This window comes from Ovis aries, chromosome 12, assembly GCF_016772045.2.
Source record: "Ovis aries strain OAR_USU_Benz2616 breed Rambouillet chromosome 12, ARS-UI_Ramb_v3.0, whole genome shotgun sequence".
In the NCBI taxonomy this organism is placed as follows: Eukaryota; Metazoa; Chordata; class Mammalia; order Artiodactyla; family Bovidae; genus Ovis; species Ovis aries.
The window spans coordinates 63,023,573-63,037,372 of NC_056065.1; the positions used below are offsets into that span (position 1 = coordinate 63,023,573).

A 13,800-nucleotide genomic window follows, 5' to 3' on the forward strand; every position below is an offset into this window, starting at 1 on the left:
CAGAAATGCCCACTCTTTCTTTCCACTCACCTTAGCATAAGTTCCATCTCTACAAAATAAAGTTCTCCAGTTGTACATCTGCTATGACTTCCACCTCCTCTGAAGTAATAAACCTTTAAAATACAAGAACTTACCATGTTCTATTTTTTACTAGTTTTTAATTTTTTAAGTATGTTTTCCACCTTTTCAACTTGATGATAATTTTCTTATGCATGTCATTCATTCAGGCACTTATTTTTAATTTAGTATTATCTATTAATGACTGGCTGTATGAAAAGTTCTCTTATAGATGATAGAGATATATTAGCATATACAAATTTGTTAGTCACTGTCACTGGTAGAATATTTTGTACAGAGAAAGCTTCCAGAAGTATGTTTTCAGTTACTGAGAATGTTCATTGAGGATTATAAGTCCTCTGTCTCTTCTAAATTCTCTAGATGGAGCTTCCTCCTCTTCAAGGAACTAAAATTATTCCCTGAAGTTCAATCATTTATTTATTTTAAGGAACTGGAATTATTCCCTGAAATTCAATCATTTATTCCTTTTGCTGTTCCAGTTTACTGTTCACCACTCTCCACTATGTCTACAGAAATATGTAGTTCCTAGTTTAGTTGAATATAAAATAAGTCTTTTCTTTTCCTTTTCTCTCTCTCTTTCTTCTTCTTCTTTTTTTTTTTTTTTTTTTTTTTAATCACTCCATGCAGCTGTGGGAACTTAATTCCCTGACTAGGGATTGAACCTGCACCCTTGGCAGTGAAAGTGTGGAATCCTAACCACTAGACTACCAGGGAATTCCCCCAGTCTAGCTTTCTACTATTATGTTTTATGTCCCTTCACCCTGTGTATTCTATGTTTTAACAGATTTTCAAGTCTATTTGAAAATTTAGTATTTTCAAGTCTGTGAATACTATATTATATATCTGAAACTAATATAATATTATAAATCAGCCATACTTCAATTAAAAAAAAATGGAGACTAAAGGTGGTGGGATGATATATTCAGACTAAACTGGGGGGAAGTAGAAGGAAGTAAATAATAAACGAGTGGAAATCAATAATATGAAGAGAAGAAAAATGAGACAATCCAAGCACAAATAAGTTTTTTGTAAAGATTAACAAAATTGATAAACCATTAACTATACTGACAAAAGGGAAAAAGTGAGATGACACAGATTTCCAAAACCTGGACCAGAAGAGAGAACCACTGACCCTAAAGAAACTAACTTGTTTGTAAGAAAATGCAAGGAGTATGACAATGACAATTAGAGGAAATAGAGAAATTTCTAGAAATACCCAAATTTCTGAAACTGACTCAAGAAATAGAAAATGTGAGTAAATCTCTATATCAAGAGAAGAAATTGGATTAATAATTTAAAATCTCACAGATAAAAGTCTAGACTGGAGAAAGCTATGAAATATTTAAAGAATAAATGCTATCAATAGTCTACAAACTCTTTGAGGAAATAGAGGAAAAAGGCCTCTAATATGTTTATGAGGCCAGCAAGTATTATCCTGATCCCAAAGCCAAACAAAATTATCATAAGAAAACTACAGACCAATAACGCTCTCAAACCTAGGTATGAAAATCCTCAATAAAATATTAGCAAACCAAATTCAACCACATTTAAAAAGGATTATATACCATAACCAAGTGAGATTTATTCCAGGAATGCAAATAATGCATCTGAAAATAAATTAATATGATGCATCATGTTAATAAAATAAGGGAAAAAACTTCACACAAGTATCTTGATTGATGCATTAAAAGCATTTTATAAAATCTAGCATCCATTTATAATAAAAATTCTCAATAAACTTAGAAGGGAATCATCTCATCCTTTAAAAGTACATTTATGAGCGGGTGAGATGAATGGAGAGAGTAGCAGGAAAGCATATACATTACCATATATTGAATAGATAGCCAAGGGAAATTTGCTGTTTGACTCAGGGAACTCAAACTGGGGCTCTGTAACAACCTGAAGGGGTGGGAAAGGGTGGGAAATGTGAGGGAGGTTCAAGAGGGAAAGATCATATGTACACCTGTGGCTAATTCATGGGCTTCCCACATGGCTCACTGGTAAAAGCATCTGTCTGCCAAGGCACGAGTTGCAGGAAACCCCGGGGTTGATCCCTGGCTTCGTAAGATCCCCTGGAGAAGGAAATGACAACTACTCCAGTGTTCTTGCTGGGAGAATCCCATACACAGAGGAGCCTAATTCATGGCTAATTCATGTTGATGAATGAGAGAAATCAAACCAATATTGTAAAGCAAGCATCCTTCAATTAAATAAATAAAAAGAAAAAAACCTATAGCTAACATCATTCTTAACAAGACAAGTATTTAATAGGAGAAGAACAAGTTGGACAACTTGTGAATTTGTATGGAGAGGTTCTACCAATGACTAATGACATAAAGATAAGGTTCAATGGGCAGCTGAAATTGTGAAGTGGAGTTCACAGAAACTAGAGATATAGCTTCACCGTAACAGTGAATCACTTCCTCATATCAATGAAAACTGAAACCACAGAGGATGTAGAGATTACCTAGCAGAAAAAAATCATAAGGCAAGAGTCAAGAGAATTGAGTTGAAACATTAGGGCAACACCTGTACACAAGAAACAGTGAAAGAAGAAATCAGCAGTGGAAATTTAGAAATATTGATCTATAGCGACTGCTGGTCACTCATGCTCTGTCTTGCTGAAATGACTGCCAATGAATCCATAATGGAAGAAGTTTTCCTTGGGAAAAAAAAAAAGCCCCCTTTAAAATATTCCTTCTCTTCTTCCATTGGGGTTGTCAAATGATTAGACCAAGCTTAGGATGGGTACATTAAGTTAATCTCTAGGAAATAAGTAATTTATATCATTACTTATTATATTATATAATTATAATATATTATATCATATATATTATACATTAAGTTAATCTCTAGGAAATAAGAGTAACCACTTTATCCACTCTGCTCTTCAATCACAGTTCGAAGCCCTGAAGTCTAGGAGAGGCCCTTCCCCATTTCCTAATTGGAGCAGAATCCAGGGTCACCGTCTCTTTCTCTTCGCCAATGATGCTTTTTTGTTTTCCAGAAACTTGACAGAAGTCCTCCTAAACACGCAGCACTTGGAGTTCTTCAGGGAGTTCCTCAGAGAACGGAGGGCTGAAACCCCACTGCAGTTCCTGGTAGCCATACAGAAGATCAGCGTTGAGACAAATGAAAAGATTTATAGGTCTCTCTTTGAAAACGTAATCAAGACTTTCTTCCACGGCAAACACTCTCCTGGTATGCATTCTCCTCTCCTGAATTTGTTTCCTTTACCCTTGAGAATCTTAGGTTTGGGGAAGAGACTGCTCTCTCCCTGAGAAAGCAGAACAGAGCAGGGGGCAGTATTGAGACAAAGCTGAAGATGGTGAAAGCAGAGAATAATAATAAATCCACTTTTAAAAGCTGAAGTTTAGTTAATTTCCATTAGATTTGTCTCAGATATAGGGCATAGTGATTCAGTATTTTTATAGCATATAATCCACTTAAAGTTATTATAAATTACTATATTATATAATAATATATATTATATAAAGTTATATATTTATATATAAATAATATATATTATATTATATAAAGTTATATGTTATACAAAGACTATAGTCCCTGTGCTATATAATACATCCTTAGTGGTGGTGGTGAAGTCACAAAGTCATGTCCGACTCTTGCAACCCCATGAACACTAGCCCACCAGGCTTCTCTGTCCATGCAATTTTTCCAGGCAAGATTACTAGAGTGGGTTGCCATTTCTTTATCCAACAACGTATCCTTATATCTTATTTATCTTATACATAGTTCATATCTCTTCATCCCCTCCTCCTATGTTGTGCCACCTCCCTCCCCTCTTCCCACTGATAACCACTAGCTTATTCTCTATATCTGTGAGTCTGTTTATGTTCTGTTATATTCATTTTTCTTTTATTTTTTAGATTCCACATATAAGTGATAACATGCAGTGTTTCAAAGAAGAAAAAATAAATCAAATCTATCATTCTTTTTCTTAAAGATAAAACTGAAAGAAAGACACATAGGCCCCCAAAAACTACATGCATTGTTGTTCTTTTATATGTAACCATGCTGAAGTATAATATTGATAAGACAGAATGGATAGTGGGTTACAATCAGAATGTGCTTGACGCAGGAGTTTTATTTAAATTCTTAACATGTGTTAGTATTTAGTTTTTTATAAGTAGGAAAATTGCTATAGAAAAACTAAAATAATAATAACAAATCTAAAGTATAATACCACAAGTAAAAGAAGAGACTTGTATGTGAAATATATCCTCTCAACCCTGAAGGTAGGATTTAATTTAATCCTTAAGAGATAGGTATAAATAACTTAGAAGGTATGGATAAATAACTCCATTTTTCTAATGAGGAAAGTAAAACATGGAGAAGTTAACTAACTTGTCCAATTAGTGAAACTTGAATTCAAACTCCAGTCATTTGATCCTTTACATAAGTAGACTGGAGTTAAATCCAAAATCACGTGTTAGCAGGATGCAAAGCTAGAGTGTCCACCATCTGTGGGATGTAAAGGGTACTGAAAGGTGCTGAGAAAGAGAACTGTCTCCCTGAAAATCTTTGTTGCATAAGTTTTGTCTTATTTTCTTGCCTAAGGCAGGAGGGTAAATCTGATCCATGTAAATTCATCTTGTCCAGAAGCAGAAACTGCAGTTAAAGTACTGACCTATAATTCTAGAGGAAAACAAAAAGGGGTGAGCATGATCCCATCCTGGAGGTAAACAAATCTTATTGTAAAGCAATGAAGAAGCCTCCTGTTTTGACACAGATGAACAGATAGGCTTGTGTGTATTTAGCTTGTGTTAAACCAAGATAAGGTTATAAATTATGAAAGAAGAAAAAGCAGTAAAATGGGCAGATCTTTACTTGTGAAGTTGCTCAGTCATGTCTGACTCTTTGCAACCCCATGGACTGTAGCCTACCAGGCTCCTCTGTCCATGAAATTTTCCAGGCAAGAGTACTGGAGTGGGTTGCCATTTCCTTCTCCAGGGAATCTTCCCAACCCAGGGATCGAACCCAGGTCTCCCACATTGCAGGCAGACACTTTACCATCTGAGCCACCAGAGAAGCTAAAATGGGCAAGTCTTTACTTGTAAGTAATATTTATTTGTTGAGTCTCAGGATATTAAGTTTTGTGCATCATTTTGAATGAGCTAGAAGAGAAAGAAGAATATGCAGATATTGTCCTTAATAAGCTTTTAAATCTTTTTTAATGAACACAGTAGTCTTTGAACTCCTGGAGAATCATATTGCCCTTAGAAGATTTATTGGTAACCTTGGATTTCCCATCTGCCTCAGCCACTTAACTTTAATCTTTTATTCCTCTATTCTCTTCCTTAACTGAAAACTTCAAACTAGCTGCAGAAATGGAGTCCTTTAAACATTGCTTTCCCCTTAAACACTTATCTTTGAAATTTGGAATGGACTAAACCAGGAAGTATTTGCTCTACAAATACGCATACACATAGCATTCCAAATGTACTTTTGAGATTTTCAAACAAATTGTGGAGAGCTAAATCTGGCCAGATTGAGAACAAGGAACCGTAAGGCTTTTGGATGAAAAAAATCGTAGCCACCTCAGAAATGGTACATAAGAAAACGATGACTTTTCTTCTCTCTTGCATTTTTTAGAACAAATGCTGCAGTGTAATGCCCCTATTATCAAGGAAGTCTCTCTCATGCATCATGTCAGCACAACAACATTGTTAATGCTCCAGGGCTATGTCATGAGATCTCTGGAAGAAAAGTGGTGAGTGTTGCTGGGTGAAGGCAGTGATTCTCTGAAGCTGCTCATTGACTTCTGAAAGTCACATTAGTCTCAGAGTCTACTCTCATGGTTCACTGCCAGAGTGTCCCTACAAAATAAAAGTTGAACTTGCCCTGAACCCTCTTACCTGCCTACCTGCACACACACACACACACACACACACACGTTTCTGTTCACCTCCCTGAGCAAGGAACACTACAGTATTGGTCAGGAAGAACAGACTGACGTGAGCAAAGAATTGGAATGGTTAGAGGAGTGTTTTTGAATATCTCATCATTCACCAAACTCCCCTTCCTCCAAAAGCTGAGAGAGGTTTGCTTGGACTGTTATCTTTTATCTACCATGTTTTTGCATTCTTTAATATTCCTGGTCTCCTGCTGGCAGGTTTAAAGATTACCAAGAACTGTTTCCACCTCATCCCTTGGAGAAGGAAGCTGAAATACCAATAGCTTCACCCAAGAAGCCCTCAAAGACAGCAGTTTACCTGCACAAATCCCAGGTCAGTGGGGAAGATAGCAAAGACAAGCCTGAGGACCAGGAAACCACTGCCTAGGCGTTGCCAACCACACAGAAAAGTTTCCCTGTTAGCTTATTTATTCATCAAAGCAGCTACTCTTTGGGATAGGTTTTCAAATCCCCATTTACAACTGAAGAATTTGAGGCTCAGAGCAATCGTTACAGAGGGAATTTCAAGAAACCCCTGTCTTCACTATTTGTGATTAGAACCAGTTGAATGACAGGCACAGAGGCTGGTCATATGGAGATCAAAATGTCAGTTTGTTTGTTTGTTTCTAACTACTGAAAGCTGATTTGGGGGACATGGATTGACTGTGAAGTCAAGTGGGTTTAATAATCCTCTCTGTACCCTTACTTACTTACATGTCCAGTCACTAACAAAGAGGAACAGTTAGACCCCCACTTAGCTGGGTGAGCTCCCTACTGTATGACAAAAGGTCGGTCTGAACACAGGTGTCTGCAGACCAGCAGCTCCCAGAGAGAACTCTGGAGGCTAAGGAACAAAGCCTACCCTTTCCTGCTTCCAAGCTCATCAATTTTCAAACTCATGCTTTCTCCCATGGGAGGACAGAAGAAGGAAAGAAAGAGGAGACAGGAATATGATTCAGAAAAGTCTCTTCTTAGGGTTTGAGGGGAAAAGTACATACTCCTCTTAAACAATCACTTGATCAACGTGTGGTAGAACTGGTCATCGGAACGATTTGCACCCAACTCTATTTGACACTAAAGATCATGCCAGAGAATCTCGGGAAAGAATGCCTATGACGCTCACAGATATAGGGAAGAATTTATGGTTACCAGTGAGGAGAGAGAGGTAGGGAGGGACAAGATAAGGGTCAGGAAGGAAGAGTTATTATGGGACTATATGAAATCATATGTATGAAGTTTTTGAAAATTGTAGAGTACAGTTTAAAGAAATTTTCATTCAATTTTTTTAAAAAAAGATGTGACAAAGAAATTTTTAATCCAACAGAACTCCAAATCATATATGTATTATAATCACAACTATATCAAATTATATACCCACTGGGTGAAATAAAAACAATTATATTAGAATAGTGAAAAAATAATGCCTATGCCCACTGATGCCGAACCCCAGGTATGATAACATGCTGCTCCCTTCTTTCACCTTTTTATTTCCTCCATATGTGGATCAACTCAACTCTATGTCAGGGTACCATGAATGATCATTTGCGAGAGTGAAAAGAATACTGCATCCAACACCAGGATGCTGAGTTTTAATTCAGGTCTTTCAGTTGCTGTTAGTTAAGAAGGTGTAAAAAGGATTCAGCATGTACTTAGTTCCCGCTTTGTGCTGAGCACTGCACATAGTGATATACATGTATTATGACTAACCTTCACCGTAACCCTGAAGGCTATTGTTTCTATCTTTCACATGGAGACATTGAGACATACATTAAGGAAGTTGACCCAAATTACCCAATTAAGGTAAAGATAGGCTCCAGACTCAAAACTTCTGACGCTAAATCCAGTAGTTTATATGCTTTGCCACTGACTCTCTATGGGCTTCCCAGGTAGCTCAGCATTAAGGAATCCGCCTGCAGAAGACTGCGGGTTTGATCCCTGGAGGGAACTCCAGGAAGGTACCCTGGAGAAGGAAATGGCAACCCACTCCAGTATTCATGCCTGGGAAATCCTATGGACAGAGGAACTTGGCAGGCTACAGTCCATGGGGTCATAAAAGAGTCAGACACAAATTAGCGACTAAAATTCATTCATTCACTGGCTCTCTAAAGCCAGGCTTACATTGAAGTTTCCTCTCTATGAAATGAGACAACTGAACTAGTTAATCAAGATTCTTTCTGGCTCTGAATATCAGCTTATCAAGGGGTAAATAAACTAGAGAATTGTCACTGGTAATCTGTTAAGAAATAGGTGAAGAAATGTAACATGCATTTTTAAAGTGTCCCTGTGTGTTGGGGGGGGGGCAGTGTATGAGTGTGTGCATGTGTAGTTATATTTTTCTTTTATAATGCTTAGAAATGATTTACTCATTTCCTTATTTCTTCAACATTTCAAAATCTGCTTGAGCTATTATTCCCCTTCCTGTGAGTCATGCTTATCTCTGTCCTCTGTCTCTCTGTTTTTAGCTCTCACATGCCCTCTCCCATTCATGGCATCTCAAATCTTCACTGTAGGAAGACTATGGTAGAAAGAACATTGTCAGTGGCCTCAACCATGCCTGGGTGATTTTGGCTTATTCTGGGGAAGGTTATATAAGTTCTTTGACCTGAGCTTCCTTACTTTTAAATTGAAGCTAAAACTTACTCTTTTTAAAGGAGATGTGAGGATTCAATGTAATGAATATCAAGTTTCCGGCACATAGTAGATTCAGTGAACAGCAGGCTATGCTAATGAATATGTGACTCTCCTTTCTCTTTCCCCAGAAGAGAGGTTGGCTGAAGATGATCAGCTTTATTAGGAGCTTTTGTAATTACCGCAGGTTTATGTCTCATCCCCATAAACGCCAGGAACTTGAAGACTATCTTCACCTGGAAGTACACAGCAAGGAAAGTAAGTCACTTCCCTATTTATTTCTCTTCCCTGTTGATATTTTAGCTACAGGGTTAACCCAGGTAAGAAGCTACAGAGCTTATTGCTTTACGTCATACTCTTGCAGAACCACACCTGGGTTCACTCACTTACCTGCAGAACAGCCAGTCTTCTAACACTGAGTTGTGGTGAAGAAAGGTATAGCATTTTTTGCAAGGCATCCAACACAGAGCCAAACAAGGAGCATGGGCAGCTCATGCTCAAAAGACTCGAACTCCTGTTGCCTTTTAGGGAAGGATTTTTACAGGCAAGATGAGCGAGAGGGTTGCAGGGTACCTGATCAGCTCATTGACATTCCTCTGATTGGTTGGTAGTGAGATAATTGGGAGTCAACCTCATTGACCTTCTAGTTCAAATTGGTCTGGGATCTACATGCTGGTGGTCAGCATGCAATTAACTTCTTTCACCTGATTGGGGTTTTAGTGTCCATAAAACAACTCAAGGATATGGCTCACGTAGATTATTATCTATAGCCTTTGAAGAGGAACCAAATGTCCTTGGTTGGATAAACTAACGATAACCACTATTGTCTTGCTTGACACTTTTCCTTAGTTGTTGCCGCATTTTCTCACTTCTCTGATTCAATTTGTCCTTTGGAACTCAGAGAAGGCACAGAAGGCTAAAGCTTTTCTACAAACAAGAGGCAGGGGATATGGGGCGGTGGAGGGGGGGGGTGCTGGCGGGTAGAGGTGTCTGTCCCTGGGAAGGCCCTGCAGGGTCCTGTTTGCTTTCAATGCTTGCATTAGCCTGGGGTCTAGCAAGAACTCCAGGTCCTGGGTATGAAGGCAAGCCTAGTTCCACATAGTGAGGATGTGAGCCCAGTGCATTCTATTTCAGAAGCCAGAAAAGACAGGGGTAATGATCAGTCTTGAGAACTTTGAATTCTCACATGTTACAAAACTACTTCCTCATGTTATTTGTATAGATATACTCAACTACCTCATTCGTTAGTTCATTTGTTCATTCAGTGCACTTTTTGAGCATCCACAGTGTGGCCAGCACTTTTCCAGGTGCTGGAGATACAGTAATGAATTTGCAGCATAAGATCTGCCCTTATGGCATCCCATTTTTAGGGCAAGACAGAAAACGAGAGTCACAGATATTGGAGCCAGATTGCCTAGATTTGAATCTGTCACTTTCTAACTGGAGGATCCTGTGTAAGTGACTGTGCCTCATCTGTAGCATGGAAATAATAATTGTGTTATTGTGAGAATTAAATGAGTTAATACATGTAAGGCCTCTTAGAACTATTCTTGGCAATAGTAAGTGCTGTAAAAGGGTAGGGGCTTCCCAGGTGGCATTAGTGGTGAAGAACCCACCTGCCAATGCAGGAGATGTAAGAGACATGGGTGTGATCCTTGGATGGAGAAGATCCCCTGGAGGAGGGCCTGGCAACCCACTCCTAACACACAGCATGCACACATAAAAGGTTTAGTCAGTATTCTTGCTTTTTTTATAGAATTGTGATGAATGATCCCATTGATAAATGTTAATTCCTCTCTCTCTCTCTCTCTCTCTCTCTCTCTTCTTTCTCTCTTTCTCTCTCCCTTCCTCCCTCTCCCCCTCTCTCAGATTTCTCCACAGCCCCAAACACATCAGGACGCCCAATGCCAAATCCCAGTGTCCGGAGCACAGATCATGAAAATGGAGACGTAGTCCTTATGAAGCGCCGGGTATTTGGTAACAGGATTATCATCATCAACTACGCCGTCAATGATTTCTATTTCTTTTCTGAAATGGAAAAGTAAGTTTCCTATTTCTCCTTCCCCTCACGGCTTTCCACACTTAGTTCCTCCCAGCAAAGGCTGCAGTGGCCTGGAAGTGACACAAGGACTTCAGCTCTGCCAGGCAGCAGTCTCCACCTGAAAATCCCCCTGTGAAATGTCCCTGAATCCATGCCCACCATTCTTTCCTCTCAATCTTAAAAGCTCCTCCATATTCTGCAGTCCCCAGTGTTGAAATGCACTTATTTATACCCAGAAAGTGGAGCACTTTTTTCCTACTATTTGTTAATATGATAGATGTCCACTTATGTTGCGTAACTGGACCAATAGTTCTTTCATTAAAGCAAGGAAGTACAACGGTAAAATGCGTGTGTGTGAATGTATGACATTAAGCAGATAAATTTTTAAGTTAAAACATATTCATGTAAATTTACCTGTAAAACTTGAAGTAAAGCCAAAACCATTCCACTAATTGGAGGTCTACATATTTTTCTTGTGTAAACCATACCCAAAATATGATCTACTATTTCTAATTTTTCTCTTCTGTAGTGGAGGGAGAAACTATAGTTACTGCAAAGCAATTTAATCCTTCTGGATTTTTATACTTGTTTTTTCAACATTTAAAATTGCCTTCCACAACTATTTAACTCAGTAGTAATTTTAAATTTTTTAATTTTTAAAAATTGGAGTCTAGCTGATCTCATTAGCCATTTTTTAATACAGTTTTTTAAATTTATGTTATCATGTGGGATCTTAGTTCCCCCACCAGGGACTGAACCCTCATCCACTGCATTGGAAGTGGGTAGTCTTTGCCATTGGGCCTCAGGGAAGTCCCAATAGCAATTTTTTTAATGGAAACTTGCCTTTATTGGAACATCCCAAAGCATTCAAATTTGTTTTCACAAAAACAACAAATTCCTTTTCTTTTCATGTTCATAGTTTGTTAATTTTCATAAATTACAAATTAAAGTAACAACAGGCAAAAATATTTGGGAAGAGATATGAATAGCTCTCTGTAACTATTTGCCTCAGTTAGTTACAGAAAAGTGAGAGTTCATGAAAATGTCCCAGCAGTGTGTATGGTGGGTGTGCCATCAGTATCAGGCAGTGTGTTCTTTAGACGTGCATGGCACCTACCTGGTAACTCAGCACACCAGTTAGGGGTGTTTGGTTAAGAGATCTCCCACTGGTACCCCAAGGAAGGGTTTGGCTCAGTTCCACATATATTTATTGATTGTTTATTATTTCTTAAGCACTGAATTTAGCATTGCAAATGTAAAAAAATCTGCTAAGGCATGTTCTCTGTTCTCCAAGACCCCACCAACTAATGGGATGGCAGACAAAAAAACACAAATAGAAGTTAAGAAGTAGGATAACAGTTGTCACATCAAGCCCAGGAAGTACATTTAGACAACTGAGTGCTTAGGAGTGGTTTCTTGGGAGACACCTAAGCTGAACTTTGAAGGATGAGTAGTGGTTAGTGAGGTTTTTGTTTTGTTTTTAAGTGTTCAAAGGGGAGGCAAGTGAGGGGCAGAAAAATAATACCAGCGTGAACAGCCCTCCCTGGTGCTCCAAGTCCTGCCACCATCCTCTCGGCTTTCTCACTTGCTGTCTACAAACTTGTCCACACAGCAACCAGAGCAGCCTTTTCTCAGTGTAGACCGATTATATCACTCTCCTGTTTAAAGCGTGCCAGCAGCTTCCCATTCCCACTGGGAGGAAGTCCAGATATCCTCTCACTGCCTAAAGAGCCTTGATGAACAGAGCCTGTCTCTATCTGGGAGGTTACCTCACGCTACCCGCCACTCGCCCCACGCTCCAGCAAGGAGGGCCTCTGCTCTGTCCTACCAGTGCCCTCCCAAGATGGTGCCTGCCTCAGAGCCTTTGCACTCCTGCCCTCTTGGTGAGAAGAAGCCCCTGCCCTCGGATCTACAGATGACTGTCTCTTTCTTTTTCATTGTACAAGTCTCAGTGCCCACCCCCTTTCCTATCACTCATCCCCTTTTGTTGTCTCCTTAGCATTCTACTGCCTATTGAATTATCCATCTGTTTACTTAAATGTGTCTTCTTCCTCTCACTGATTATGAGCTCCTGGAAAGCAGGATATTGGTTACTGTGTTCACTGCTCCTGGAACTGCACCAGCAGAGTAAAATCTTAATAACTACCCACTGATCAAGTATATGAATGGACATGCAAAATAGGCTGATAATGGGAGGCCCATGGTACTCTACTCTTAGGAAGATTTTAAACGGTTAAGATTTAAAATGGCCTGAGAGAACTATGCTGCATACTTAAGGTATAACTGACAGATATTTTGGTTAGTAAAAGAATATACTGCTAGAAGACAAAAAATAGTTGCTGCCAGGGGCTGGAGGAAAGGCGAAATGGGAGTTAGTGTTTATTGTGTATGGAGTTTTAGTTTGGGAAGATGAAAACAGTTCTGGAGTCAGTTGATGGTGATGACTTCACAGTTTATATGGATGTATTTAATGTCACTGACCTCTACACTTAAAAATGATTAAACTGGAAATCTTATGTCCTGCATATTTTACTATAATAAAAAAAATTTAAGGAAAGGAATATGTTGCTTCAGAGAGTGGTGGTAATTGTGAGAGGGTCAGCACAGGAGGGGAAAAAAGAGCAAGATAACACTTAGCTCGTGAAATAGTTGCAGGCAAAACTGATGAAAGGTCCAGGATGGGTAAAGAAGGGAGGATGGGATAAATAAGGGAGCTTACAGGGAAGAAATATACCTGAAGAAGCACTGGGCACAACCTGTGACATGTGGTAGGTGCTCAGCATTTACCAATGAATGAATTATGATTGAATGAATGACCTGGCTCAGGACTAGCTCTTATGTTTTTAGGACAGAAATAGATCTGGGCCAGAAACACTGTTTAATCTTGCGTTTTCTCCTTGCTGATTTCCTCTTCACTTCTTCTTTTTAGATTTAATGATTTGGTGAGTTCAGCTCGTGTGCTACAAGTCAACCGGGCATACAATGAAAATGATGTGATCCTAATGAAGTCCAAAATTGGTATCATCCTAAAGCTGTACCTGCATGCAGATGTCCCTCCAAGGCTGAGAGTAAGGAGGACTCCCACTCCTCTCTGGCCTTTTGCCAAGAAGCATTTGCCCCTACAAGAATCCTGAAA

The 13,800-nt window shown here is 39.0% G+C and overlaps 1 protein-coding gene across 1 annotated transcript in view; it reads left to right on the top strand.

The window, feature by feature from the left end:
• Positions 1 to 13,800, top strand: part of RGSL1 (regulator of G protein signaling like 1) — a 66,585-nt gene that overhangs the window by 36,540 nt on the left and 16,245 nt on the right. Inside the window, exons 12-17 of the mRNA XM_060395964.1 lie at positions 3,086 to 3,279; positions 5,695 to 5,812; positions 6,215 to 6,329; positions 8,755 to 8,881; positions 10,493 to 10,664; positions 13,594 to 13,732. Coding sequence (XP_060251947.1) covers positions 3,086 to 3,279; positions 5,695 to 5,812; positions 6,215 to 6,329; positions 8,755 to 8,881; positions 10,493 to 10,664; positions 13,594 to 13,732 — 865 coding nt within the window. The remainder of the gene's footprint in view (positions 1 to 3,085; positions 3,280 to 5,694; positions 5,813 to 6,214; positions 6,330 to 8,754; positions 8,882 to 10,492; positions 10,665 to 13,593; positions 13,733 to 13,800) is intronic.